The sequence below is a fragment of the Platichthys flesus genome, chromosome 12 (assembly GCF_949316205.1).
Source record: "Platichthys flesus chromosome 12, fPlaFle2.1, whole genome shotgun sequence".
In the NCBI taxonomy this organism is placed as follows: Eukaryota; Metazoa; Chordata; class Actinopteri; order Pleuronectiformes; family Pleuronectidae; genus Platichthys; species Platichthys flesus.
In genome coordinates this window covers 7,068,700-7,096,307 of record NC_084956.1, presented here as the reverse complement: position 1 = coordinate 7,096,307, position 27,608 = coordinate 7,068,700, and the positions used below count along the sequence as shown (strand labels likewise).

Sequence of the window (27,608 nt, the reverse complement as noted above, 5' to 3'; positions counted from 1 at the left end):
TACTGTTTAGGGGAATAGGAATATGAATGGTACTGATGGGTTGTTGTCCTTTATCTCCCCAGGTCCCCAAAGTCCCTGTGAGCGGACGGACCTGCGCATGGCTATTGTCGCAGATCACCTTGGACTCAGCTGGACAGGTGAGGCCCATTCGCTCATGCACCTGACTTGCTTTCTTTCTTAATCTCAAACCTTGTCATTTTACTGCCATCTTCAGGCTAACGGTATATCTCACAAATAATTATCATGTTACCTGTAGCCCTGGAAAGGAAGAGCTAAAATAATGAATCTCCTCATTACGGACAGTATATAAGCCTTTCAATGGATTTTAATTATGAAACGTGTATATTTAATTTGAAATCCAGTATTTGCACTATGAACAAAATGACAGACACTGTGAATACTGCATATTAGAGTTTGAATATTTATGTGTATTTTTGTTTCCCATCACAGAGTTGGCCCGGGAGATGAACTTCACAGTGGATGAGATCAACCACATCAGACTGGAGAACCCCAACTCTCTGACAGCACAGAGCTTCATGCTGCTCAAGAAATGGGTCAGTCGGGAAGGGAAAAACGCCACAAGTAAGACTTTGATTTTATTATTCCGCTTTCTGAAAATGTTATTTTTGTCACTATTCCTCCTCTGTGTGTTTTTCTTTCACTTTGTCTTTTCATTCTTTCTTAAAAGACTTGAACTTCTATTGCTAGCATTGAAAATTAAAGGTTATATTGTAGCCTATCTTTGTATTAGTACTCTCCCTGTTTGTCTTGCTCTCTGTTCTTCTGTCTGTCTTGTCTCCTACCTGTTCAAACACTCATATCATGTCTCTCTGGACAACAGACTTATCGTGTTAATTTTAGCAACCTTTCCTGATATTTTTGTTAACGTATTTTATTCTCACTAGTAAAAAGACTGTTTAAAAGTTCCATCATTTCAGGCTTCTCAAAAAAACACGTTTTCCTTCTTCCCTTCCTCCACAGCGGATGCCTTAACTACAGTGCTGACCAAAGTCAATCGGATGGATATTGTGACTTTACTGGAGGGCCCAATATTCGACTATGGTAACATTTCAGGCACGAGATGTTTTGCCGATGATAACGCTGTTTTCCGGGATCAGGCTGATGGTAAAGTTTAGCTCTGTCTAGCTGACCTCTTACCTCTCCCTGCTACCTTTCTGTTGTTCCAGTGCATGGTCTGCGTACAATCAGTCCCAGTGCAAATCTGTAGAGAAACTCATTTACAGTTAGGACAACTGGCTCCGCTCTTCCCCAACACACAATCCTGAGTTTCACATTCTATCATTTGGATGCCAATGGAATAATTCTAGTATTTTTCTATTTAAACACTTCAACATACTGATTTGATTTGGCTTCTGCTGAAGTAACCACTCTTTTTATTTAGGTCAGGTGTTGCTCAGGTTGAAAACTCCTAGTGTGTCCAGTTGTCACGAATGAGCGATGTCCATTAGGTGCATGCTGCAAACTATATACTACTTTAAATGTTTTTCAGTCATGTCTGACTTGTGTAGAAATGACATAACCCTGTAGAATCTGCTTTCCTGTATTGATTTAGCTTAGTTCTCCTAGTTCTCCTCCAGTTCCTCTGAGCCTTCCCTGGATAGATGAGAGAATCTCTTCCTCCGCAATCAGACTGCCTCCTCCTCCTCCTCCTCCTCCTGCTCCTCCTGCCTCCCATCACCTCTACAGCAGCATCCACTGCTGTTAACAGCACATAACCGCTCTTAACAAGTTAAGAGTCATGTGTTGCGCTGTGTGTGCCTTCTCCTCCTCCATCCCTCACGTGCCTCCTCCTACACACACCCCTCATGTGATGCCATTCATTGTCTTGTTGTGCGAGCATGTTTCACATCAAACAATCATTCATGATGTCTTTTTTTCCTCATTCTCCACTTTTTCATTTTTGTCTCTTCTGTTTACCTCTTGCCTCATTCCTTTTTTCCCCGTAGTTTGCATTATCATCCCCTTAACTCCCGGAAGCACTGTCGCTGACTTCATTGTGCAGACACCCGTTCCCGACTTGCCATCTCAAACCCAAACTCCTCCACCAACTCCCCTCACACCCACTGCAGCACTTCACTGCTGTCCTTTCCCCCCACGCCGCTCATCCAGCTACGAGTCCTCAATTTCGCTCAAAGACTTGGCACCTCAAATGCAATTTAAACAGCTAAGGTTCAACTTCTCCCAAACTCCCTCCCTCATCCAATGCCCCTCTGCTAAACCTTGTCTATGCCCTGCCTTCCCTTTCCCGCCCAACCCTTCCTCACCGATCCCACTTATTACTTCACCTTTACCTGACTCATCTGCTGCTAACTCTCAATCACCTACTCCTCCATCACCTACCTGTGTCCAATGCTCTCCCACCTCTGCCCCAACCTCCTCTTCCTTCACTATGGACCCTAACCTATCTGAACCAATCACCATAGCTGTTTCGTCCATTTGCTGCCCACCCTCAGGTAGAGTCTCACCCTCTGTCGCAGCCTCTCATAGCAGGGACTCTTTAGTGACCCAGCTGGCGCCGTCCTCCCGCCCTGTCTCCTCCCTGTCCTGCTCTCCCTCTGGGTCCCGCTGTCCTAGCCCCATCCCTCTCTCCCCGCCCCTCCGCTCCCTGTCTCCCTGCCCTAGTTGCCAGTGCGCTCTCTCCATCCCTCCACCTGCCGCTCAAACTCTCGTTGATCCTTTAACACCGGAGATATACATGTAGCATGTTCAGCTCTTAATGTCGCTCCCCCTCTTCCCCTATTCCTTTTCACATCTCTCATCTGTCACCTATCTCATGTGAGCATGTAACAGAACTTCCTGGCAAATATTAGTATCTTACACTCATTACATCCCATGCTAGAGAATTAACATGGCCTTAACGTGTCCAACTTTTAGTGTTTCACCGCAACCGCAGCTATTGAATTTATACTCACTAAAAATCTGGGCACTCTTACTGTCAATATGAATGTGCTTCTTTACATATCTTTTTATTTTTCAATATGATATTTTCAAACATTAATAGACATATGCATTTTATATATTCTTTGTAATTTACTGCCTATGTTGGTTTTAGCGACATTATCTACTGACATATCACCATCTCAGCTGGTGGTTTCTTGGAAACATGCTTTACATTTCAACCTCTGTGCCATTGTCCACGTCATATGGTGAATGTGTTAGGGCATGTGTGTGTTTTTCCGTGTTTTTTTTTTTTTTTTTTTCGTGGCATGCTTCGTATATGTGGATATGTCTCTACATCTCTCATCCTGTCACCAACAGATTATCAGAGCATTCTAGCGGAGCTGCAGTCTCCCGCCGCACTGCACTCTGATCCCCACTTCCTGGATCCCGAACTCCCTGTTACCCCTAACCCTTCCCTTGCTCATCACCAGCCAGAACCAGACACCCCTTTGCTGGCCTACTCCCATCGTCAGCCCTTGCCCTGGAGCCCCGAGATAGAGCCCGGTAGCAGAGAGGCAGGCAGCCCTCCCAGGAGCCCCCCCAGGCCTTGTGAGCTCACCCTTTCCTTCCCAGTCTTTGAACTCCCTGATCCTGTCCCTTCCAAGGTCAGAAAGCCCTACATCGCGCTGAACGACCAGCTGCTTTTGAGCGAGGAGGAAGACAGGCCTTGTCATGAAATGGAGCTGAGCCACAGGCCCAAGTCACCGTCCTTCCCCGCGATGTGCGAGTTAGACACGTTTTACTTCACGTCATCCCCTTCGCTATCATCGATATCATCAATTACCCCTTCAACACCTGACAGAGCACACATAGGAGACACGGGACTGCAGATGGTTTCCCCCAATGGGGCACAGGGGGATGTAGGTTTGGAAGGAAGTGACAAGAAAGTGACAGAAGAGATAAAGAACGTTGCAGAGATGGTCGCAGCAGAGGTAGCAGAGGGAAATGGATTAAAGTGGGTAGAGAAGGACTTAATCAAAAATGTAGAAAGAAAGTGTGAGATGATAACAAAAGACAGGTCTAAGGTAGCCGAGGAAAGTAAAGGTTTGGTTGAACAGAGGGAGGAGTCTGCACTGGAAGACCAGCACGTCCTTATAGCAGATGAGAGTAAGGAGACGGCCCGTGGGATGGAAGAGGTGATAGATTTGCAGAGTCTGTCAGAAGTACCGAATCATGTGATAGAAAGTGAGCAAGGATTGGAAAAGGTTCAGGAGGGGGACGGGGGCGGTGGTGACTCAGTCTATGAGAGTAACAAAGTGGATAACACAGATGGACAAGTCCAGTTTAAAGATGAAGGATCCCGTGACTTTGAAAAAGAAGTTAGCGGGACAGCCGAAGGGGACAAGGAGACCGAGGACCAGGCTGTGGCTCGCCTCTCCCCTCAGGCCTGGGTTGAGGCACTTGGAGAACTTCAGTCGAGTGAGTCTAATGAGGAAGAGGAGGAGGGACACAGAGCCAAACAAACCACGGAAGAGGCATTGGGAACTCTGATGGAGGAGGTGAAGAATGAAGAGGTCTCAGAGGAAAAGGAGGAGGACGCAGAGATGACGCAGGACAGGGTTCAGGCAATCGCTGGTCCAGTTGAACAGGCAGAAAAAGACTTGTGTTCACTTTCAGGTTGGCACAGTGACTCCTCCAGCGTCAACGTGGAACCACCGACACCAGGCCGCAGTGTCAGCTCAGACCTGCTCGACAGACGAGAAAGGTAAGTCACCGTTAAGTCTCAAAGAATTCATTAATTTCATGCCAACCAGACTTTAAAAGTGATTCCTTTCCTCATGCATCTACCTCAGAAATCTTTCTCACTCTTTGCCTTTACCCTACAGCCAAGAGATCTCCAGTGAGTCCATCACTTCCTCGTCAAGGGCAGAATCGGGGAGATCCCGGCACAACGGCAGCAGCTCAAAGCACTCACCTCAGGGCGGCTCCTCTGAGTCATCGAATGGCAAAAAGGAAGAGGGGGCGCTGGTTTCAGAGAAAAAAGTCAAGGTAATGTTACTAATAATAATTTATAAACTCGAATAAACTGTATCTATTACATTCTGGAATCTCCTAAAGCACTTTATGAATTGTTAATCTGCAGTTGCAGAAGAACCTATGGTACAAGTTGGCCTAAAGAAACAAACTTCAGTGATTAATGCCAGGTTTCTTTTGTTGTGACCCAGCCAAACAAAGTTCATAAATGTACAAAGTGTTCTAACTAACCAATTCTCTTGCCCAAACATGTGCTTCTTTCTCCCCTTGACTCCCCCATGTGTTGTGTAATGATGTTATAATGCGTTCCCCAGCAGAAGGTTAGCGTAGATTCCGGTTCAGACGAAGAACAGACTGTAACCACCAGAATCTTCAGACGACGTATCATTTTAAAGGTACCCTGGAGCAGAGGCTGGGCGGCGGCTCTGGGTGGGGTTGGTTTGGTGTCGTTGACGTGGCAAGTCTGGTGTGCATAATACTAGTTGTGCTTGGTGTTTGCATAGTTCTACACTCTATGCCAGTGTGGATGTGTGTGTGCATAGATGTATTTGTGTCCGTGCACTGCTGAGTCAATCGCAGTTCTTTTCTCCTGAGGTGCTGTTTCGGTGTGGTGATGGGACGCCATCTTCTCTGAGCCTGTATTCATGTGCTAACCGAAACTACTTGCAGGGAGAAGAAGCAAAGAATATGCCAGGAGAGACTACGACAGAGGAACACTATATGGACCGAGATGGTAACCTCATCAGTAGAAAAGTAATGTATAACTTTACTTCCATTTCCCATTCAGATGAAACAAAACCAACCGCTGGGAGAATAGATCAACTTTCTCTTCCAATAGAGGATCAGATTTTTTTCTTCCTACGTCCTTCTTCCTCGGGCAGGTAATCAGGAAGGTTATTCGGAGGGTTTCTACTCCGACACCAGAAGGAGGTGACAAGCGGCTCCGGGACCTTCTGCACAGTCCCACTCTGCAGGAAGACGGGTCTGAGGTTGGCACAAAGACACCCGCCTGTGTTCCTGGGTTCAAAGTCGAATCTCTGTTTTCCTCCTCTCAGAAAACATCAGCATGTGGGAGGTTCACAACCAACGCAGAAGTTAGGCTTAAAGCTGCACTGGGCAAAAATGTAGGTTAAAAATAACCTAAATCAGAAAGCTGCAACACAAAAGAAAAATGTAATCCTATCTAAAGGAGAAATGTTCATTTAGAGGTAACTTATTATAACAACACTTTGTAACTTTTATCGAGCAACACCGCCCCCTGCAGCCACACATCATGACAAATTCGATTGGGCTCTGTGTTCGAGTGATTAAGGATCATTCCCCTATTCCATGTCAAAATAATGTCCAGGCTTCTCTTTTTTAGTTAAAAAGATTGCAAAGCCTTGCTTAAAATCCTGTTACTCATACAGTAACTGTTCATGTATATTTGGGATGAAGAGGTAAATTGGGTTTTAAAGAGGTTAATAATTAAATACTGATTCCATATGTTATTTTTACATATTGAAAACCTCAGTGCTCTTTGCGTGCAGCTTTAAGTCAAACAGTCAGGTCAAAATGGAATCAGTTTGATGTGATGGTTTTCCTTTTCATTGGTGTAGGTAGACTTTTGACTAACATTAGCTGTTTCTACATATTTTTTTCCTAATTTCTCTTCTTTGAAAAAAACAACACAAAAACCCCTAAATGCCGCCATTTAAAGTGCAGTCTTGCGTTTTGTGTTGTGACCGTGTGGTGTCTGTTGTGTTTACAGAACAATGGGGACGCTGACTCCGCTCCCCCTGACTGTGTGGTTCTAATGCTCTTTTTAAGTGATTATTCAACAGTATGACTAATCAGTGCTGTGAAAATACACTCTGCCTCTTTTGTTTCTAACGCCTTCCGCACACAACACACATTCTCCTCCTCCAGGTGTCTGGTTGCTGTGTGGTTTGGGTCCTTATTATATTCTCTAACAAAAAAAGACACTACTAACATTTGCTAGTGTCAGACTCCTGCAGTAGGTGTGTTTAACTTCTCCTTTGTGTCACTTTCAGGTGTGTGTGTTGGGTTGCTCCTTATTCCCCCCCCGTCAGAAGAAAATGAGACCATTACTCAACTGTATCTTCTTCTGTGTGTTTTCTAGCAGGGAGATGTGTCAAGAAATAGCCGGCGGAAGGATGACAGAAGGTCGGGGGATAAGAAGCTCCACTCATAGGGATGGTTGTGCTCTACCAGGTACTGTTGGTTTCTCTGTAACACTGTGAGTTTTGTCTTTGTTTGTGTATTTGCAGTGTGCAGTGTGTGTGCAGTATTGTTCTCCCCATTCTTTCCAGCTCTACTACAGAGCTCAACCGTGTGGTTCCAGAAGTGAAAAAACACCATTCATTTTCTCAACGGAGATTTTGATTATCAGCCATAATATTATAACCATCCATGGTAGAAAAAACCACAAGCTACGAGATTGTGAAAAAGATGGATGCTCCTGTAATTACTACACTACCCACAATCCTCTGGTTTAACTCACTGTTTCCATGGAAATGTAAACCAGGACTGTGAACATGTAAACTACGATAGGATCAAAGAGAGGAAAACAGACTAAAGGATGATAAAAATTTGCCTCCCAGCACCAGCAAATATCATATCGGGATTCAAACACAAACAGTGATGTGACAAGGATATTTTGTACTAATGGGAGACATGTCTTTGTGTTTTGGTATGTTTAGAAACATAAGACACGAAGTGCTCATTAGTGAGTTTTAAAGATGCTGGTAGTTCTATTTTTAACTATCAACTGAGCTCTACCAACAGTCTCCCTGTGCCTCCAGCCTGTGAGCTATCTAGTTGCCTCCTGGCTCCAGCCCTGCGCTTAATACTCACATAATAGTGGTTTTGATTCACTCTGGACAAGAAAGCAAATTAGTGTGTTTTCCCAAAATGTCAAACTCTGGCCGCTCTGTCCCACAGGCTGCAAACAGCTGACTGGTACCTGAGCTTGGTCATCCTTTGGCAACCTTTCTGCCCCCTGGGTTCACTGGGTGTGTGTACGTGTGAATAGGGAGCAGTTACAATGGAAACAGGGCCGAGGGATGGTACACACATCAGCATTATGTTACCCCAGTGGATTCCCCCCCTGCCTGTTTTTGTCCAGTAAATCCCCAACTCAACAACAGCATTGTAGCATCCAAAAGAGTTTGTTATCCCACAGGCCAGACTGTTAATCCCCACTGCTGTTCACATTTCGTGTTGTGTTTGCTGTGAATCATTCCATCTGTACAAAAGTGACTCAGAAATAATATGGCACTGCTGTGAGCCTGGCATGGAGCCTCTATAGTATCACCATAACAACTCCATCTGGTCTTGTTAACTTGTCATCTTGTTACACAAAGAAGTGAAAGATTGCATCAGTGTTTTTCAATTTTCAGACATTTTTATTCATATTCTGTAAATTAAGATATTTCCATTCATTTTCTGTACATTTTTAGATTTAAGGTAATTTGGGGCATTTAAGATTATTAAGTTAAAAAGAAATCACTTATAAATGGAGCCCAACTGATTCCTAAGATGATTTCTAATTTCATAAATAAGTTTGTTATAAAACATATTATTATGTACATCTTTTCTGCATTATTGTTTAAGCCGCTGAATAAAGGTTTGCGTATCAGCAAACACAAATGTCTATATAATTAGCCAATGAATATATTGAGTCTTTAAAATTGTGAGCAGTTACATTAAATTGATTTGATTATGTGATGTACTTTTTTATGTTTTACAGGTGTACAGGAACTGGGTTAGATGTTTCCTGGGAATATGTGTTCAGAGGGAAGAAGAGTTGCGGCGTGAGGACTGCAGGCGCGGGTCCAGTCTGCAGCTGTCTTCTTCAAACAAGCGGTCTTCACGTGAGAGGAGGCGACCCCTCTGACTTACGCATGAGCATGAAAAACTCACTCCCTGTCAATCAGTAAGACCCAGGAGGTTCTCCCTCTCCGACTGCGGTGGACCTGTGGACAACGATTCTGCTTCCCGTTTTGTGTGAGACAATAATAAAGGCCATCGGTCCACTGGGGACGTGAGAGCCCTGTGAGGAGGAGCATTGTTTTCCTCGTGAAACAACGAAAGACTCCGGTACTGACAACCACAGACGCAACTGTGACCAAAGATGGCACAAAGAGCTCGATCCACTCGATGGGCAGAAAGAACTAAGCAGACACAATAACACACAAAATATCCAATTGAACACTTCAACACTCGCCTTATAGTTTCTTCTTGAACCCATTGTTGTCAGGATGTAAATTGTATTGGGATTTTTTTTTCTTCCTTTTTTAAAACTTAAACAACACAAAAGCTTTTTTCTGTATATACAAATTGCGATGTGTAAAATTCTTTAAAAAAAAGGGCATGTTTCTGGTTGAGAACGCACTGAGGAGAGTAACCTTTTCAAGTGCTTTCAAAATTGACGGAAACAGTTCCTCTTTTAAAGATTTGAGTGTAACTTCACAGGATCTTGTATAATTAATTATTAGAGCAGGTATAATGTTTGTACATGAAAAAAAGAAGAGCTGGTTTGATTTTAACAGAGGACATTTCCAGAAAATCAATTTCAGTAATTCCCAAAGTGGGAGTGGATCTAATCCTGCAAAAAAGCAGCCTTTCAGAGTACTCCTATTTTCATGCATGCTGTTCACATTATTTTAAGTACGATTTTTACCAGTTTGCAAACACCGTATTCAAATAACAAATAAAACCCTTTATCTGTGTACACATATAGTCCAAAAATTTGTCACCAATTTTATATTTTGAATTGAAAAAGGAAACCATTAAAAGCATTTATCATGTCGGGGTGAGGATGAGAGATAAAAAAGGATCTATGGCTTCTCGAGGGTGTGATGTATTGTCTATGTAAAGCCGGAGCAGGGCAGCTTCTGCTACAAGAACGATATAATCTGAATGTAAATGCTAGAAGGCTGGCTCGCTGTAAAATTATAACTGTTATTGTGCGTGTTGGCTATAAGGTGTAGGAGTCTCTGTACACTGTTAGACTGTTTGTAATCATTTTTAGCAGTGTGTCAATTTGGTTTCCTAACGGCTGCTGTGGTATTAAAGGAAAACTGGGGGCATTTTATTTAGGATTTTTTTATTTTAATTTTTTTTGGGGTGAAATATTTCCTTAATTAAAAACTACTCACATTAAGGACACATAAAGACATTATTTGATTGTAGCTCTAAATAGCATATTGTATTACAAATACACTGGATGGTCAACAAACAATTATTTAAGCATTAAATGAATTGTGTTAAACTCTGAAACTGTGTGATCTTTTTAGGCTTGAGAGTCTGTATATGCAATGTCGAATAGAGTCGTTTTCACTAGCTCATTGGCAAAACTTTTACTTCACATTACAATAGGACTTCTCTTTTGTATTGGTTTCCATTAGATTACCCATGTAGTTAAAGTGTGGTGTTCTACTGGAGCGATGGCTCAGTATGCTGATGTATAATGCTGTGGAAATGAAGACTATGTGACTTTCCTTTTTTTGGTGGGTGGGGGGGTTAAAGGAAATCAGGTCGAGTGCTGTACCACATCCCCGTAAACTGTCAATCAAGGGGTATAGGGACCCTTTGATATGGTCTAACTATCAATTTTTGTCAATTTTGTTGGATATGTGTTTTCACATGAGCAGATTTTTGATGTACAATTCTTACTAACAGCGTGAAGCCATTGAAATGTAACTATTCTAGCACTTTGGTTATTCAAGGTCTTTTAGAGGCTATAGCAGCAATGATGCCATCACAAATGTTTCAGACGTCTTTAAAAAAAAATCAAACGAAAAATTACAAAAAAAATAAAATAAAAATGCATTGATTTCGCAGTACAATTGCTTCTGTTCTTGTCTTTGTGTCCTTGAAGGTTTTGTTATTAAAGTAAAGCAATGACTGCAGCGGTGATGTGATGAGAGACGCTGTCCTTCAACCAGATTTTATATTAACAACACATAGGGCGGTCTTTTGAATGGATGACGAAACCAATTTGTAGCCACTGCAGTACTTCAATCATTAAACTACCTCATGAAACAATATTATTATGTCTTATAATGCAGCTTTAGCTTAATTAAAAACTATTATATTATCTTCTATTACAGCTTTAGCTTCATCAAACAGAACTCTAATGTCTTATAATGCAGTTTAACACTATTTGAATGTCTTATAATGTGGCAATAGCTTCATTAATCGATTATATTGTCTTATAATGCAGTAACAGTATTATAATGTATTGTACATTTCTAGCTTCATAAACAGTATTATAACACCTTATGATGCAGTTCAATAGTATTAAAATGTCATACAATGCAGCTTTAGATCCATTTAAATGTCTTATGTCTTATAATGTAGTTTAACAGTATTAAAATGTCTCATAATGCATCTTTAGCCTCATTAATCAGTATTATAATGTCTTATAATGCAACTATAGCTTAATTAATCCGTTTTTTTATGTCTTACAATGCAGTATAATAATATTAAAATGTCTTATAATGCAATATAATAGTATTACAATCTCTTATAATGCAGTACAATAGTATTATAACGTCTTATAATGCAGTTTAATAATATTTAATATCTTATAATGCAACTTTAGCTTTATTAATCCGTTTTTTAATGTCTTACAATGCAGTATAATAATATTAAAATGTCTTATAATGCAGTATAATAGTATTATAACTTCTTATAATACAGTTTAATAGTATTCAATGTCTTATAATGCAGTTTTGGCTTCATTAATCTGTATTATAACGTCTTATAATGCAGTATAATAGTTTTAAATGTCTAACAACGCGTCCATGTACAGTGCTCGTGTTTAGTTATCCTTTCAGGTTGATGTGCTGTCAGGTGTCAGATCATCAGCACCAGGTCGAGGATGGAGCCTCTCGTTTATCAATGGTGCACTGGGCGGTACTGGAGCCGTCCTGGTGGTGGCGCTGTGCCGACATGTGTGAGCAAGGTCACACGGTGTACCAGCGCTCGGTTGAACCGTAGCTTCGCTGTGTTCGCTCCTCAAACTGCCGCCGTCCTCTCCCCTTCACACCGTCACAGCCATGGCGGACAGCGCAAGCGAGAGCGACACCGACGGCGCGGGCAGCAGCTCGGCCACACCGATGTCGACCTCCGCCTCGAATTCGGGCAAACCGAGCATAGTGATCTCCCAGTTCCGTCTGGAGGAGCTGACGAACCGCCTGGCCTCACTGCAGCAGGAGAACAAAGTTCTGAAGATCGAGCTGGAGACGTTCAAACTCAAGTGCAAAGCCCTGCAGGAGGAGAACCGGGACCTCCGCAAGGCTAGCGTCACCATCGTGAGTAACGGGAGAGCTAGCTAGCTGGCTACATGCTAGCACCCCCTCACGCCACTTTGCACTGCGTTTGTCAGTGAGCCAGGTGCGGCTGCTGCTGCGTGTTTAGCACCGAGCAGCCAACGGGGACACGTTAGACACGTTAACTCGCATTGTTATCTTTATATGAACACTGCTTTCTGCTGTTTTGCTAGTGCTAGCTCTAATAATATTAGCTAGCTAGCATTTGGTTGGATGTGTTGCTAATCTAGCCAGCGGGCTAACGCTCGCAAGGGTAGCTGAGCATCGTTAGCCCAACTAGTTTGTTTTGCCCTGCCTGCGCTCGGCTAACAATAGCTTAGCGGCTAGCGGCCAGGTTAGGGGCGTTTAAAAAAGTAGGTGTGCGCCTCACGATGTCAGTTACCGGACTGCTAGTTAGCTGTTTGGTCAGCTGGTTACTAGGTGTTAGCCATTGTCACCACGTTTACCTCCGTCAGAGGTGGTGTGGGTGACTTCACTGGGAAATAAATAGCCCAGCAGCAGGAGCACTGGTATGGGGCGATGAGTCATACGTCTCCACGCTCGGTTAATCAGCCTCCGCTTCATACTAATGTGTAACTGATCTGATGGAGAGACGGGGAAGTATGTAGGCCAAACTTAGCGAGCTAGCTCAATGCCAGGCTCATATGTTGGCAAGTCAGCCCCACTGCAACCTGCCCCCTTCTCCTCCTCCCCTCTCCTAAAAGGTGCCAGGCTTAACCAGCATGTTGCATTCTATTGCCCATCTCCCTGTTTTTGAACAACTGACACAAGGAGAGAGGTGGGGGGGGGGGGGGTCCAGCTCTCAGAACAGACTGTTGCTCCGAGGTCAGTGGAGAATATGAGACTGGCGTTAACACGGACAGGCGTATCATCATCATCCTGTAATGCTAGCTGCCTCAACACATCTCCCATGTTTCACTCTTTCCCTTACTGTCAGTCTACCCATTACTGCAGCAGCTCTTGAGTCACTGGAGGGGGGGGGGGGATTCCGCTTCCTCTTTGGCTGACACATTTCACTGCAGCAGATTTTTGGGTGGTTTATACTTCAGTGTACCGTTGATCACATTATAATCTGAATAAACCTTGAACACAATCCCAGTTTTCACGTGCTACCAGACTGATGTTCGCCTCTGCCTGTCCTGTCTCTTTTCTTTTCCATCCCCACAGCAAGCGAGAGCCGAGCAGGAGGAGGAATTTATCAGCAACACCCTGTTCAAGAAGATCCAGGCCCTCCAGAAGGAGAAAGAGACCTTGGCGGTCAACTATGAGAAGGAAGAGGAGTTTCTCACCAATGAACTGTCAAGGAAACTCATGCATGTGAGTGGGAACAAGATTGTTGATTGTCGATGTCAATATCCGGCACAATAGAGAAAATAGTTTGACCCCTATGTGATAAATAGTCACGTTGTTATCAAATATCAATGCGGCACAGAGATGCTTTTCTTTATTCTCCATTATGCAAAGTTTGTGGCTACTGCGTTGTCTAGCATGTTAAGCATAAGCTTGCTGTATGTGTGTATCAATGGACACCACCCTATGTTTGAGTGCCAGCAGCTAGTGCATTATCATCAACTGTCCTGGTCCTCGCCTGAAGCCTGGAAAGGCTCAGGATGACTTAATTGCGGCTGCTAGCTGCTCCAAATGACTCTCAAATTACTCTCCTCCCGTCTGTCGGTTATTTCGTTGTGTCTGTTTTCCACATCTTATTTCCCAACTGCAGAGCACGCAGCATGTGCACTTTCAGTGGCTAACTGAAGGGTGACTAATGGTGTGTTGATGTGTCATGGCGTGGGAGTCTGCAAGGGACACATACAAATGCCTCAGCAGACCCTGCTTAAGGTCATACAGATGGACTCGTTTGGGGTTTTGTTGTCTTACCTTCTCACTTAACATGAAGCAGACCTGTGCCTGCCTCTGCGTCTGCCTGTAGACTTGGTGCTGACAAATGCCCCAAAGTGTGTCAGTGTGTGTGCTTGTTTACATGGGCATGTGTTTCAGTCTTGTGATGATGGATTGCAAATTGAGGAAATGCGGTCATTTTTTTACTGGGTGTGTATATGCTCCTTAAGAGAAGCACTGTGGTCGATTGTTTAGTCTGACCTGGATTTCCCCCATCGATGGGAGTTTTTGCTGAAGTTGTCTAAAGTTCAGTAGCCAAATTATGCATCAGCCTCAGCAAGGATTTGAATCTGTCTGGATGTTATGACCCATACCATGTTAATTTTGATCTATTCTTAAGTGCCAATGGGATTTTATTTTAGAGAGAAAGCCGATTAATTATTTCAGATCAATTGTTATTAATATATAAACTAATGAAAGGGGGAGAGTCTGTAATGATACCTTTTATACACTCTCTGTATACACATGCTCACATTGCCACCGCTCTGGTGTTGCTAACAAATGGCCTCTGCTTGAAGGACAGAAGAATCCAATGGGGATGTAATATCTCAAGGTGTCCATAGGCTTAAAATACAGAGACATATTTTCACTCAGACTTGGGCATAGCCACAACTCGCCACACGGTACAAAGGGTGGTTGCCAGTGGTATGATTACTTAAAGGGAGGAACCCTGTCAAAACAATTCCTAAAATTCTTTGTTTGTTAATTGGAGGATGGTGTGTCAAAACTCGATTGGCCGTTCTCTCAGCCAGGATACTTCAAAGCACTTCATTATGAATGCACCGCACTCATAAGTGAAGATAATCTGCCTTGTTCTGAGGTTTTCTTGTTTCTATTGGTCACATAATGGAAAATGTTATTTTTCCCTTTCCAGTCTTTTCCCATAAATGAATTTGCATCCTCCTTTTTCCTGTAATGAGTAATCACTAATGTAATAAATCACACAGCCGTCCCGTTTTAAATCAGCACTGAGCCGCACCCGTTCTTTGTACTGGTGAGCTGCCAGAGGTGGTTACTTTGGTTGCCAAATCATTATTTTACTCTGTTTATTGCTCTGGGAATTGTAACATTTTGCTTTAGCAAGCTAAATAAGATGATCTGAGTGTATTTGTTCACTGTTGTGAAGTCTCCTCTGGCTTTCTCATTTTTTTTTTTTTTTTTATTCACCTCCTTCTTCTCCCTCTGTCCTTGTGCCCTACCCTCCCCTTTTCCATCCCAGCTCCAGCATGAGAAGGCGGAGTTGGAGCAGCACCTGGAACAGGAGCAGGAGTTCCAGGTTAACAAGCTCATGAAAAAGATCAAGAAGATGGAGAACGAAACCATCTCAAAGCAGCTAACACTGGAACAGGTATGTATAACATGGAGGAGAAAAGTATCCAGTGTGGAACTACACTTCTCTGAGCTTGTGTCCAGTTATTGCGGTAAAGCGAGTTGCCAACATTTCACCACCCTTAATGCTTCCCATTGAATGTTAGCTGGAAAGAACATGTTGGTCTGTGGCTGGGTTCAGACCAGTGAGTTTAGAACCAAAAAGTTTCCATGCTCTGAAGTCAGGATTTTTGTGTACATGTATATGTGTGTGTTTATTGTTGCTATTCACTCATCAATGTAAGAGTGATCCTAATGAAATACTGTTGTGCATTTTGCCTAGATGGAGGTGCAACACAAAAACACAAATCAGCAGCTTAGTTTTGTTGCAGGGTTATTTTGTATCAGTTGGTGATAAAGACAGCTTTATTGGCCATTCCTCCGGCTCTCTCATAAGCAGACATAAGAGCTGCAGTTCTTTCAAAGAGAAGCTTATCTGGACAGAGACCTTGGTTTTGCAGTGCAGCATATTTTCTGTGCAAATCAGCGATTGCTTTCCAAAGTCATGTTTTTCTCTGGAAGTCACACGCTTTCTTTTATTCTACAGTTGAGGCGGGAGAAGATCGACCTTGAGAACACATTAGAGCAGGAACAAGAAGCCCTGGTCAACAGACTGTGGAAACGGATGGACAAACTGGAGGCTGAGAAAAGGTGTGGAATGATAATATATGATAACTGTCTAAGTATCGAGAGATGCTGCCTCCTTCTACACCCATATTCATACACAAAAAACTGACACATATTAAAAATGAGTAGTTACTTACACAAACTATTGTGGCTTTCATATAACATCTGATTCTCCATAAATTGGCCAGTAGTTGCACTAGTTATTATGAAGCCTAATGGGTGTGCCTAATATTAAGCAATATTCAAAAACTTTCTACAAAAGTAACTTCATTTTAATCTAAACTTACCTTAAAGCTATTCTGCAAGTGCATCTCCTTTTTTTTAGTCTTTTTTTCTCGAAAAATTATTTTTTTGCAAGTTCGTTTCTGGTCGGCTTTCTCTGTCTGACAGACACACACACACATATTCACAGGCATAAATAAAATGCCTGTCTATCACTCAACAGTTGACTCATCTTCACTTATGATGCAGAATAACAGTAGCTTTCTGATGACACATTTCAAGGTCAATGTTTTTACTGGAGTGATTTACCATAGGGTGAATAATTGCAGCCTGAAGGCTTGATTTATTTGTCGATATTCAATATGGCAGGTGGATGAAGAATAAGGATTTAAAGGTTTTATTATTTTTGAGAGTTAAATAAAGAGTCTCAGATGTGGCCAGTAGGCTTTAGCCCAGAGATATGTTAAAGATAGAGGATCTCATATATTTATTTAAAAAACCTTTTCATTATAGCTGCCTCCAGACATGCACTGAAATCCCCAGTTCCGCTGTATCTTCTCCGGAGTTGATGCATGTGTGAACGCAAAGGTCAGAGTGAGACGCTTCTCAGTTTCTGCTGAGTTGTGTGCCTGGCCTCCGAGTACAATATACGTAGAAATCCAAGAGATGTCGATGTGAGAACACAGCAGGGGATCCCCCACCGTTGCTGTTGTGAACGCGTCTGTGCAGAGAACCTCCAACTGTGTTGTCCATTTGTGAAAGGCAGACTGCGGGTAAACTCCATATCTCCGGATTTTACCCGCAGGTCATGTCTAAAAACGGCTTATTATTTCACCTATGTGTTATCTTTGTTTTTCTTAACTAGAATCCTTCAGGAGAAGTTGGACCAGCCCGTGTCAGCTCCTCCCTCCCCAAGAGATGTTTCCATGGAGATAGACTCACCGGAGAACATGATGCGGCATATCCGCTTCCTGAAGAATGAGGTGGAGAGGCTTAAGAAAAGCCTGCGCACCACTGAGCTGCAGCGTAAGTGGCCTCAACTTGTCACATGATCCGCAGGGGGGTGCAGCCTCTGTGGGGGGTAAATTCCCTTTATGGCTAATTAAGGATGTGATTGGTAAAAGTGATAATCAGATAAACTGTGATGGGCGGATTCACCCTAAAACCAGTACGGGCTGGTTTTACATAGAGAACAGGAAACTCTCTGGCTTTGTGCTGACATAATTTACAACCTCGATAGCTTCTAGTCTGTTGTTGGTCACATTAAAACCTGAGACGGTGTGAGATGGGCCTTATAAAGTAGGGGACATGCACAGTGGTCAGCAACAAAGCTTGAAGGAAAGACTCTCTGGTCTTAAAATACAAATCTTTTCTCCTAACTCCTTTTGAAAGCGGTACCTGTTACATCTGAGCTCTGTATTAATATCCTTGTGATTCTCTTAAAGGTCTTAAACCTGTGAACATGTTCTGTCAGCTATCTATTACTATTCTACACTATCTACAGTTCTGACTACAACGCTCTCAACTTGTGCAAAACCTCAGATGGAGCTAAATACTTCTTCCACTACCTCTTTTATTTTGTTAAAAGCTGATCAGTATAATGGCTTTTATACAAGCTGCAGCTCCAGTCCTGCTGTAGAAACCTGTAACTTAAAAAGTAGATACCATAAAGAAGACTATAATTAGGACACTAAGCACTACACCATACCACACTCAACCATACAATATTAATAAACATATCACACACAATTCCCAGCTATATTTTGCACTATATATTACATTAATACTTCATGGAAATACATTAGCAAATAGGTTCCGGTGTAAGTACCAGTGTTTATTGCATTCAAGGATGCCTCAGGTGATTGTTGGGAAAAGTAATCTTGCTGATGCCTTTTTAAGAACTCTCCAGCATCAACTACTTTTCAAGAGCAACTCTTTCATAGGGAAAAAACAACCCTATTCACAGTATGAGTTTCAAACCTAACATTAATTTGAAGTGACAATATAGCAGGTAATATGTTATTTGGGATGGGACCCCCAACTCTATGATACCAGATTTTATTGTAAACGAATGCACCTTTAGGGAGTTAACAAAGCTGTCTAAAGTGTGTGTTAAAATATTTGGAAAGAATTCATCATGGGAGATTATACTAAATATGATATTGTCAATGTTTTGTTTTGACCACTAGAGGGAGCCATTAGTGTGGTTGTACAAACAGCTCTGCTCCTAGTAAAAATTCATGTACCACTCCACAGTATGGACTGCACTTGGAACCCTTTAAATCTCTACTATGCAATATTCACTATACATATATTTTCCTGTCTTTACACTGTATATTTTATTTTAATTACATTCATTTTTTTTTCTATATTTCTATATATATTTGTATATTCCTTAGACTTAAGCATAGAATATTACTTACTACTTGCTGATCTGGTTTTTTTTTTACTATTGCTGCTGTAACTGCTGCTCATTTCCCCAGTGCGGGACTAATCAGGGATTATCTCATTTTATCTTAGTTCAACTGATGACACATTGTCTGAGACAAGAAGTTAGACTGAGTCTTCAACTGGAGAAAATCACATCATTGCATTCATTCACTGATAATCCTTTGTGTTAATAGCAGTCAGCACGGACCCACTACAGTACAATCAAACTAGATTGTTCTTGGAAATTTCAGGAAGGAAGGGGGGGATGTTATATCTGCACATATTTTAGATAAACCTTGTTAGCTCCACAAAGGATGTTGTGTTTTCCCCCCTGTCTGTTTTAATTGTAAGCAAGATTACACACACTCAACTGAACGAATTTCCACAAAACCTGATGGATGCATTCTATATGGGTTATAGAAAAGCCCATTACATGTTGGGGCAGATCCAGGGTTTTTTTTTCACTTTCTTTAACATTGCCGGATATTAATTCATCAACCTTCAAGGACACAAATGAGGCTTATTTAGGGAACTGATATTTGAGTTTGTGTATTATGGTGCAGCTTAAATGTGTTTAAAGGGGACTGTTGGGCCTTTGCAGAGGTTTGTGCTCTTATTGAGTGACATCCTACTCTCAGCTGATGTCATCTGTTTTCTGTCCTCCTCCCAGACACAGAGAAGCGTGCCCAGTACATTGAGGAGGAGCGACACATGAGGGAGGAGAACATCCGGCTGCAGAGAAAGCTTCAGAGAGAGATGGAGCGCAGGGAGGCCCTGTGCAGACAACTGTCTGAGAGTGAATCCAGTCTGGAGATGGACGACGAGAGGTAGAGCATGGGACACATGATATGACAGATTAATAGATACGCTGCAATAACTCTGGGGTGAAAAAACCTTATGTGTCAGCAAATCGAGGTAAATGGATGAAAGATAATTCATCTCAGTAAATGGCTTGGCCTATCTGCTGGAGTCTGATGTTGCTGGGAGAGGCTGGAGACTTATTTGGCTCCATCATATTGCTGATACTGCTGATAGGATGAATGGGCCCCGAACCTGTTACAATAAAAAGATGAGGGAACAAAGGAGGTATAGATCTGAAGGACACAGAGCAGTTGTTCTCCTAATGGCCGGTATTTTCCAGCCCTGTAAAGGCTTTCTTTGTGATAAGGAAGTCAACAAAACCTGCCTGTTTAAACATGCCTGTTGGCCACATGTTACCACCCTAATCGTTCCACACTGCCTGTGTTTTTTCTTTCAGTTTGGAATCAGACTATAGCTGTCATGATTACTTCAGACAACAGTAGTAACACAGGATATTAACAGCAGCTTAGTTAAATTGAGTCAGATATCATTATAACTGAAAAGGAGCCATCCTCTCAGGATCATTTAAGCCAGTGACTGCTTTGTTTCTTAGTGAACATGAGCTCTTAAGCTTCACGTATATCGCAAAAACATTCAAATACTCTTCGCTCACCTTTTAGTTTTCAAGGTATCATACACATTCAATTAGGTTTGGGCCAATGAACGAGGATGATCGTCCATCTCTTAGCCATGTCCACATTCAAGTTTTTCTTTCAGTATTAGGTATCTGCAGAAACTGAGCCAGATCATATAGAGAATTTAAGATACTCAAATGTTCATAGAATGTGAATCTCACAAATTAAAACAATGCAGCTGTAGACGTGTTAATCTCACACACCTTGTTTTTATGAGCTTCTCGTTCTGAAGACTGGAGGTCACAGGTCTGTTAGATTAATTTATTGATATGATGTAAATCAAAGTTCATGTTTAGACGTTGCCATCCTTGCCTGTGACTTTAATCAAAACTCTTAAAGATGTCTCACTCTGTTGGATTTGTTGGAACAGCAGAAGAACTCTCAGCTGTACAGTTTTGGGACAGACGTCTGAGAGGTTCTTCTGTCACTATCTTCGATCAGACATTGACGTACAGACAACAACTGACAAGCTTAATTTGTCTGTTCTCTAGCTAATTAGTTACAGCTGATAGGACCAACTACCAAAATCAGACCTGATAAATGAATGTTTCCTACCCTGCACTGTTAATGTCAATGATGATTGCCAATTTATTATTAGCTTCTTATCATAGTAAGAAGTTATGTAAGGACATGCCTCCACTATACACAGGATTCCGATCACATGTTGCTGTCAATTACAATATCTCTTCTTCTTCTTTGTCTCATTTTTATCATAAATTCAACCGAAGCATGTTTTTATATGTAGTTTTACCAGCTGTAAAATGTCACCCTCTTAGGTACTTCAATGAGATGTCTGCACAGGGCTTGCGAGCGAGGACCGTGTCCAGCCCCATCCCCTACACCCCCTCCCCCAGCTCCAGCCGACCCATATCACCAGGTAGGTAGATTTTACATGGCCACTGTTCAAGGAATACAGCAGTCAACAAGGTACATTACGTCAGAGGGTGGCCGACAATTAAAAAAAACGCCTTTGGTGTCCATTGATATGACTCATTGGCACAAACGCAAGCTTTATCTTAGTTTTAAAGTTCATCATTAAAGTCCATCATAATCCAATCTGGAAAAACATCCTTTGACAAGTTGAAGTTTATTTAAGGTCAGCAAAACCACAAATTCATTTTCAGTGAAAAATGTTTGTCCTTTATCCCGTTTCTGGCCAATCAGTTTATTTATTGTGTCCTTCTAAACCTTCTGTATCTGCAGCCTCCTGTTTCTTTCGAAATCAAATTCACTCCACCGATTAAAATTAATGACGGTGGGTTGAGTAATAGTTTGGATGCCGACCACACTGTCGTATATCCCAGGAAGAGCAACACAAATGTTGGATAGAGAAAAGTTCACATAGCTAATCAAGTCATCTCATCTACAGAATTTGTTATCTCCAAACCAAGTAACTAAGGCTTTTTGGGGGGGTTTATCAGATATTCAAGAGGAAGGACCAGTTGTAACTCTGGTTTTTATGTGACTATAGTTAATGAGTAATATGATCTTGCCCACACAGATAGTTCCATAGAACGGTTTGTGCTCTTGCTCAGCTAACAAAACCATTAGTGTAGTACTGAGGTAAAAGCACATTAGGGACATAAATGTACACACTTTTGATGTTGACAGGTATTTTTTGTAGATCCAAATTTCCCAATTTCTTTATCATCTAAACTTAGCCCCAGGTGTCTTTTGAATCCTATTGTAAAAAGCAGCAAATACAATGCAGAGGGGATCAGGCCATTCAGGGTTCAAAGTTCGCTGAGTCATGCTTTTTTTTGATTCAGCATGATATCAAACTACAGCCCAAATGTTTGCTCAATCATAAAATAGAGCTGCGGTGCCAAAGCACTGCTTTTTTCTGTTCAGTCAGCAGGATACACTCTGTTAACGCATTTTGGACTATATAATCATAAAACCGGTTCTTTAGGAAATGGCAGCACTTTCAATCATAATATAATAACCTGATTTAAAAAATAAAAAAAAGTCCTTACATTGTGTACAATGTTGTCTTCCTGCCACAGGTCTCTCATATGGCAGCCACACAGTGGGCTTCACCCCTCCAGCTACACTGTCTAGAGCTGGCATCTCCCACTACAACACTCCTGCCCTGCACGTTCACGGAAGCTCCTCTCACGCCGTAGCAGTAAGTAACATGCATCCACGCATCTTAAACAAACATCCGTTGAAATTTGAATGTTTCAGGATGTCTTAGGTGTTTGTTTTGTTAAGAGTTGTTGTTTTCTGGAGTTTGCAGCCCAAGGCTCTCTTAATTATTGCAAAGTGCGAGGAGATCCAACTGAAATTTTTGTAAAACTGAATGTGCTCCAAGGTAATAGATGTAATAAAAAAATCTTAGTTCCCATGTGATCTTTGCACTATTGAGTGAACTGTTCCACTTTTTTTTTCTGTTACGTTTTGACAAAAGGCACAAGCTCAGCCCTTTCTTTTTATTAAAGACGCTGCCTTGGCCATTACACCAGTTTGTTTACTGGTACTGGACAGTTTGTCAGTATTGGGATATTTCCATTTATGTACCCTGGCATATTTTATTTGAAAATTAGAAGTCACCAGGAGTTTAACTGTCTTGTAAAGTGTGAGGTTTGCCAAAAATGGTTTCTGGCCAGTTATGGTGGTGATGATACAGGTTGCCTGTCAAGAGCTTCAGCTATGATTGCATTTACAAGACTGGAATGTCATTCCGTAGAGTGCATAGCTCCACCAAGGCCCAACAGACCCCAACAACAGTGTTGAACAATAACCTATCTGGCAATGTTAAGAAAAAAAATACTTGTTGGGCCATGCTGCACAAAATTTCATGGGAGTCAGTTGAGTAGTTTTTACATAATCCTGCTGACAAGCCAACACAATATCCTTGTTGGAGGTAACAAGAGGTCATAACACACTCTGAGCAGTGCCTCTTCCCCCCCTGGACTAAGCTAACACTGGATGCTGGTGTGAATCACTGTCTTAAGAGTAGTATGAGATGGGACAAGCTGGGGCTAGCTGGTCAGCATACTAACTTTAGTAGAAGTGATTTCAATAGGAGCAAAACAAGAGTTGAATTGGCATTGCTTTCTAGCCCTTTGTCAGTTTTTAATAGATGACAAAGCTTGCTGAAAACCTTTATAAAGTACAATGAACATCCATGATGGTGAATTGGGCATCATCTGTTGATTTGACATGTAAGGACTTAATATGTAACTGATAATTTAAGATAAGATAATACTTTATTAGTTGGCGATGGGGAAATTTGCAGTTTGATTTAAGAGAGCTTTATGAAAATATCTCAACTAAGAATGTTATAAAGATTTCTCAAGCTTTCTTAATGGATGAGTCTAAATGCTCCGACAGTCTTTTTCTGCTAAAAGTTGTGTATTCAGGCCGTGACAGGGCTTCATGAGAGAGTTTAGATTAAATGTCATTGTTGGTTTCAGAGTTAAGACTCTTTTCTCCCTGCTCCTCCGTACCAGATCATTACTCCCATGTTACTCACTTCTCTTGGGACCACTGCCAGTGGGGCACTTACCAGGTCACAGTGACTCTGTTCTGTGAGTCTTGGCTGCATTTTCCTACAGATACGACGGACATGTGAACTTTGTCAATATTTTTGATCGTGCGTTTTAATAATTCACTTTACAATCTGTACATGTTAACCTTGTATTCAAATAGCATTAATTGACCACTTAATTGTGTCCTTCCTCCTTATGACCCTACAGTAACCAGTCTCTAAACTATTTCTTCCATAATTAAACTTTACCTCCCACTCTATTTTATACCCTTGGCCACATCCATACTGCTGCGTTCTAGTTTTAAAAGGCGTTTTCGAAGTAAAGCGATCTCGGACCGCACAAGAGTTTTGGATTTGTTTTAATCCTCGTCCATACTAACACCCATGAAAACGACTAGTACACGCCCAATCATCTACACTGGGCACGCTGTATCGATGTAAACAAGAAGGAATGTACGGCTCGCAGGTCTGAGGAATTGTTGCCGATTGCCTGCAGACCACATCTCTCCCATCATCCCATAGCCCACCCAGGAGTGTAACAATTGGTCTGGAAGATCAGAACTTCAGAAGGATTAATTTTTCTCTAAAGCCCCTTTTTCCGTGCCTCCTTGCTGGCATAAGCCACGGCCAGTTGCATTATGAAATCCGGTTGTCCATTTGTCTGTTGAATTTCCATGAGCACAGATGATGGTAGTATCATTATGTGGGGGTGGCTACAAACAAAATACAGGAAGAGGAAAAATGCTTTTGATCCGTAGTGAAACTGCAGCAGCTCAGAGGACGTCAGCTGAGTAGGAGGTCCTTCATATGTGACCGGGGTGGATTTGCGTTGCCCAGACCACCTCCGGATTTGTTCTGGTGTGATGTGATCGCTATCCGATGTTAGGACGTACACATCTGTACTGTACAAGCTGTCCGCATGTGATCGTATCACAAAAACAACATAATACCAGGAATACTGTCGAGGGAATGTCTTTGTTGTTCTTAGTCCAAGTTCACTGTGACCTGAAAGACGACAACATTCAACACTTCAGCTTGACTGGTTGACGAAGTGGAATTGCAAATTTCAGTTCATGAGCAATAGTTCTGTGGAGAAAACATGACTCACCAACAATCTTATTTTCCTTCAATGGTTTGGAACACTGTAAACTGTCTACAACAAAAAGAACTGATTCACTTCTTCTCCCTTTTGTACCCTGCTGTACAAAGTGAGAGGTTCATTGTTGCTCTATCTGCCAAGTAAATTTCAAAATGAGAATAGTTTCACATGTTGCTCTGACATGTTTATGTTATTTCATTAATTTGTATTTCTCTCTTTCTCAGAGGCCCTCTCCAAGAAGAAGCACCAGCCCGGACAAATTCAAGCGACCAACGCCCCCACCCTCCCCCAACACGCACTCAGGGGCCCAGCAGGCTCAGCCTCAGCTACCCCCACCAGCGCAGCCCATGGTCCAGTCCATGTCCTCCCCGGCAGCTATGTCGCAGCATGCAGCAGCACATCATCCTCCCTCCCAGCCTTAACGCCACACACAAGTCTCTGTCTTTGTGCGTGAGTGCGCCCACTGAATGGCACGACGCTACCGCAACAGCAGCTTCCATCATTACCAGCTCTGGAAGTCAAGTTTCTTAATCTCTACCAACTCCACAAAAGAAGCAGCTTCAACAAGTTTTAGGGTGGAAAGAAACAAGTCGGCAGCTGAATGAAGCAAGCCGCCTGCCAAATCCACACGTGGCGTTACTTAACTTCACTTTTAAGGAATGGATGGACAGAAAAATAATCGCTTCTGGGATTTGTAGGCCAATGTTCTGTTCCATCTTCTGTCTTGTACATGTTATGTTTTTGTTTTATTTGCTTGGGACTGTAGCTGGTTGGAATTGTTGTTGTGGCGCTTCTAAGATAGCACAAACAGCACATGAAGTAAGTGTCATGGTGGTGTTTTCTGATAGGTTGGATGTTTGGATCAGTGGATGAATGTATGCTTAGAGAAATTGATGAATTGATAGATGGATGTGGTTGATTCTTTGCGAGCCTATAATATGACACTCAACCGCAGTAATGTCCACCATTCCAGCTCATCCCCCTGCCCCCTTTAGGTCTCCGAAGCAGTGTCAACATTCCACCCCCCCGACCGCAAGTTTGAACAGCTTTGATTAGGTCAACAAGAGTTGTCACAGAAGACTGCTGGGAGTTTCTCCACTATAGGGCATTGATCAAACAGGGCATGTCCCACAGTTATTTTAGTCTTTTGAAAGCATTCGAGGCTCTGCAGCTTTTCAGTTCAAATGAAAAGGGAAAAAAAACAAACATCATGGAGGACGGGTGCGGGGACATAAACCACAGATAAATGTTGCCTTTTGAGGTGTATAAAAATGTAGTCTGAGGTGTTACAACTTAGTCATGTACTCGGTCTCTTCTCTGCTCTTCTCTCTCTGGTGTATTTCTGAAAGCTTCTATCATCCTTATGGATATTCCTCATCAGAAAAAGGAAAAAAAAAACATAATGCTCTTTACACTAAATATACATACTGCTAAAAACATTCTAAATGAATGGTACTGTTGAACTAAATTTCTATGTATGATTAAAGCTCTTGAGATGACAACTTCTGTTTTTAATTGTCAATTTTATGGATAGCATTGTGACAACTGCAAGGGTTTACCATTGACGAGCTTTGTAGACTTTGTAGGAACAGTCATGTTTTTCAGAAGACGTCCGTTTCATCAAACACAGAATTTAACGGATCGATGCAATGGTTCCACTTGGGTTTGATCTTTTTGTGTGTTTAGCTTCACTGGATTGTTTCCTTTAAATCATGATGTCCCACTAAACCCCCACAGCAGTTGATGGAAAGTGTTTGTGCCTTAAATAAAACTCCACCATCAGACCTCACAGAACAATCCCCTTTAGTTGCATTTAGTGTTGCACGTGCACGGAGGTATCTAAAGATTTTACCATCCAGCTTAATGAGAAACATGTTAAACTGAGCTCTCAGGCTTACCTACAGTTGAAAACTGGTAAGGCTTCATTTTTCATTTTTGTCTTTTGTGACTTGTGATCTTTACCGAAATAAACAATAATTATTGGGTGGACTGCCACAAAAGTTGCAACAGACTCTTAAGGTCCTTTGAGGATACATTTAAACAGTAACTGTCTATTCATCTATTGCCACCAAGAAGTTAACACTTCCGGGAATATCTTAAACGTTTCCTAGCAATCCAATGACTTTCGTGATTCCTTTGACTTTTCCTCTCGGCACCACCATAAATTGAAACATAAGGGATTGCCATAAAATTTGGTACCCAGTGTTTGTCTAAACAAAATGCCTTTGATCCCTGAATGTTCTTTTGATGCTTTTGGGAAAAATCACAACAACTGCATGTTTGGCAGAAAACATACACACGGACATTCATGGTCCCCAGACAATGATTCTTTGACATTTCATCTAAAGCACCATCTTCAAGCTAAGAGCTGATTTGTTTTTGTCTACTACTCATTAGCGAATGTTAGCATGCTACATTTATTAAAGAAAATTGATGTTCATCGTACACAAACCTGCTATCATTCTTAACTTTCATTGTTTCAGACAAGTTTTCAAATAGTTTTTACCGTATATCAACCATTCTCATAACTCCATTACCCTGTGAGATGCAGTTCTAGCATCCTCAGCATTTGGCCCGTGGTCAAGGTTTCATGAAGTTATATGGACAAATCAAAACAATAAAGCTGGACCGACCAACCAGCCGGCGGGCCTTTACACTTTTACAACCATGCATGTAGCATGACCCGAAACATTAAGTAT

The 27,608-nt window shown here is 41.9% G+C and overlaps 2 protein-coding genes across 17 annotated transcripts in view; both read left to right on the top strand.

Moving 5' to 3' along the window:
- The window catches only part of LOC133965996 (ankyrin-3-like), a 55,677-nt gene extending 44,890 nt beyond the window's left edge, over positions 1 to 10,787 (top strand). For 8 of the 16 annotated variants that reach the window (XM_062400651.1, XM_062400650.1, XM_062400648.1 and 5 more), the window contains 10 exons: positions 63 to 137; positions 451 to 582; positions 982 to 1,125; positions 3,280 to 4,666; positions 4,788 to 4,950; positions 5,250 to 5,330; positions 5,605 to 5,688; positions 5,817 to 5,924; positions 7,058 to 7,149; positions 8,687 to 10,787. In XM_062400651.1, coding sequence (XP_062256635.1) covers positions 63 to 137; positions 451 to 582; positions 982 to 1,125; positions 3,280 to 4,666; positions 4,788 to 4,950; positions 5,250 to 5,330; positions 5,605 to 5,688; positions 5,817 to 5,924; positions 7,058 to 7,129 — 2,246 coding nt within the window. In that variant the 3' untranslated portion in view covers positions 7,130 to 7,149; positions 8,687 to 10,787. Of the gene's footprint in view, positions 1 to 62; positions 138 to 450; positions 583 to 981; positions 1,137 to 3,279; positions 4,667 to 4,787; positions 4,951 to 5,249; positions 5,689 to 5,816; positions 5,925 to 7,057; positions 7,150 to 8,686 lie in introns of those variants that run through there. The other 8 variants (XM_062400656.1, XM_062400647.1, XM_062400654.1 and 5 more) reach the window with 8 other exon arrangements.
- A 1,098-nt stretch (positions 10,788 to 11,885) lies between these two features.
- On the top strand, positions 11,886 to 26,912 carry LOC133966212 (coiled-coil domain-containing protein 6-like). The gene is made up of 9 exons (XM_062401016.1): positions 11,886 to 12,257; positions 13,443 to 13,592; positions 15,394 to 15,522; positions 16,090 to 16,193; positions 17,257 to 17,417; positions 19,492 to 19,648; positions 21,094 to 21,194; positions 22,324 to 22,445; positions 25,134 to 26,912. The coding sequence occupies exons 1-9, from the start codon at positions 12,003 to 12,005 to the stop codon at positions 25,329 to 25,331; spliced, it is 1,377 nt and encodes a 458-aa protein (XP_062257000.1). The 5' UTR covers positions 11,886 to 12,002; the 3' UTR covers positions 25,332 to 26,912.
- Positions 26,913 to 27,608: the final 696 nt, after the last annotated feature.

What these genes read in the sequence shown, in the direction of transcription:
- LOC133966212 (XM_062401016.1), top strand. Translation starts at nt 12,003, where the DNA reads ATGGCGGACAGCGCAAGCGAGAGCGACACCGACGGCGCGGGCAGCAGC. An exon ending in TGTCAAGGAAACTCATGCAT is followed by an intron (nt 13,593 to 15,393) that starts GTGAGTGGGAAC and finishes TTTCCATCCCAG; the next exon opens with CTCCAGCATGAGAAGGCGGA. An exon ending in GCGCACCACTGAGCTGCAGC is followed by an intron (nt 17,418 to 19,491) that starts GTAAGTGGCCTC and finishes TCCTCCTCCCAG; the next exon opens with ACACAGAGAAGCGTGCCCAG.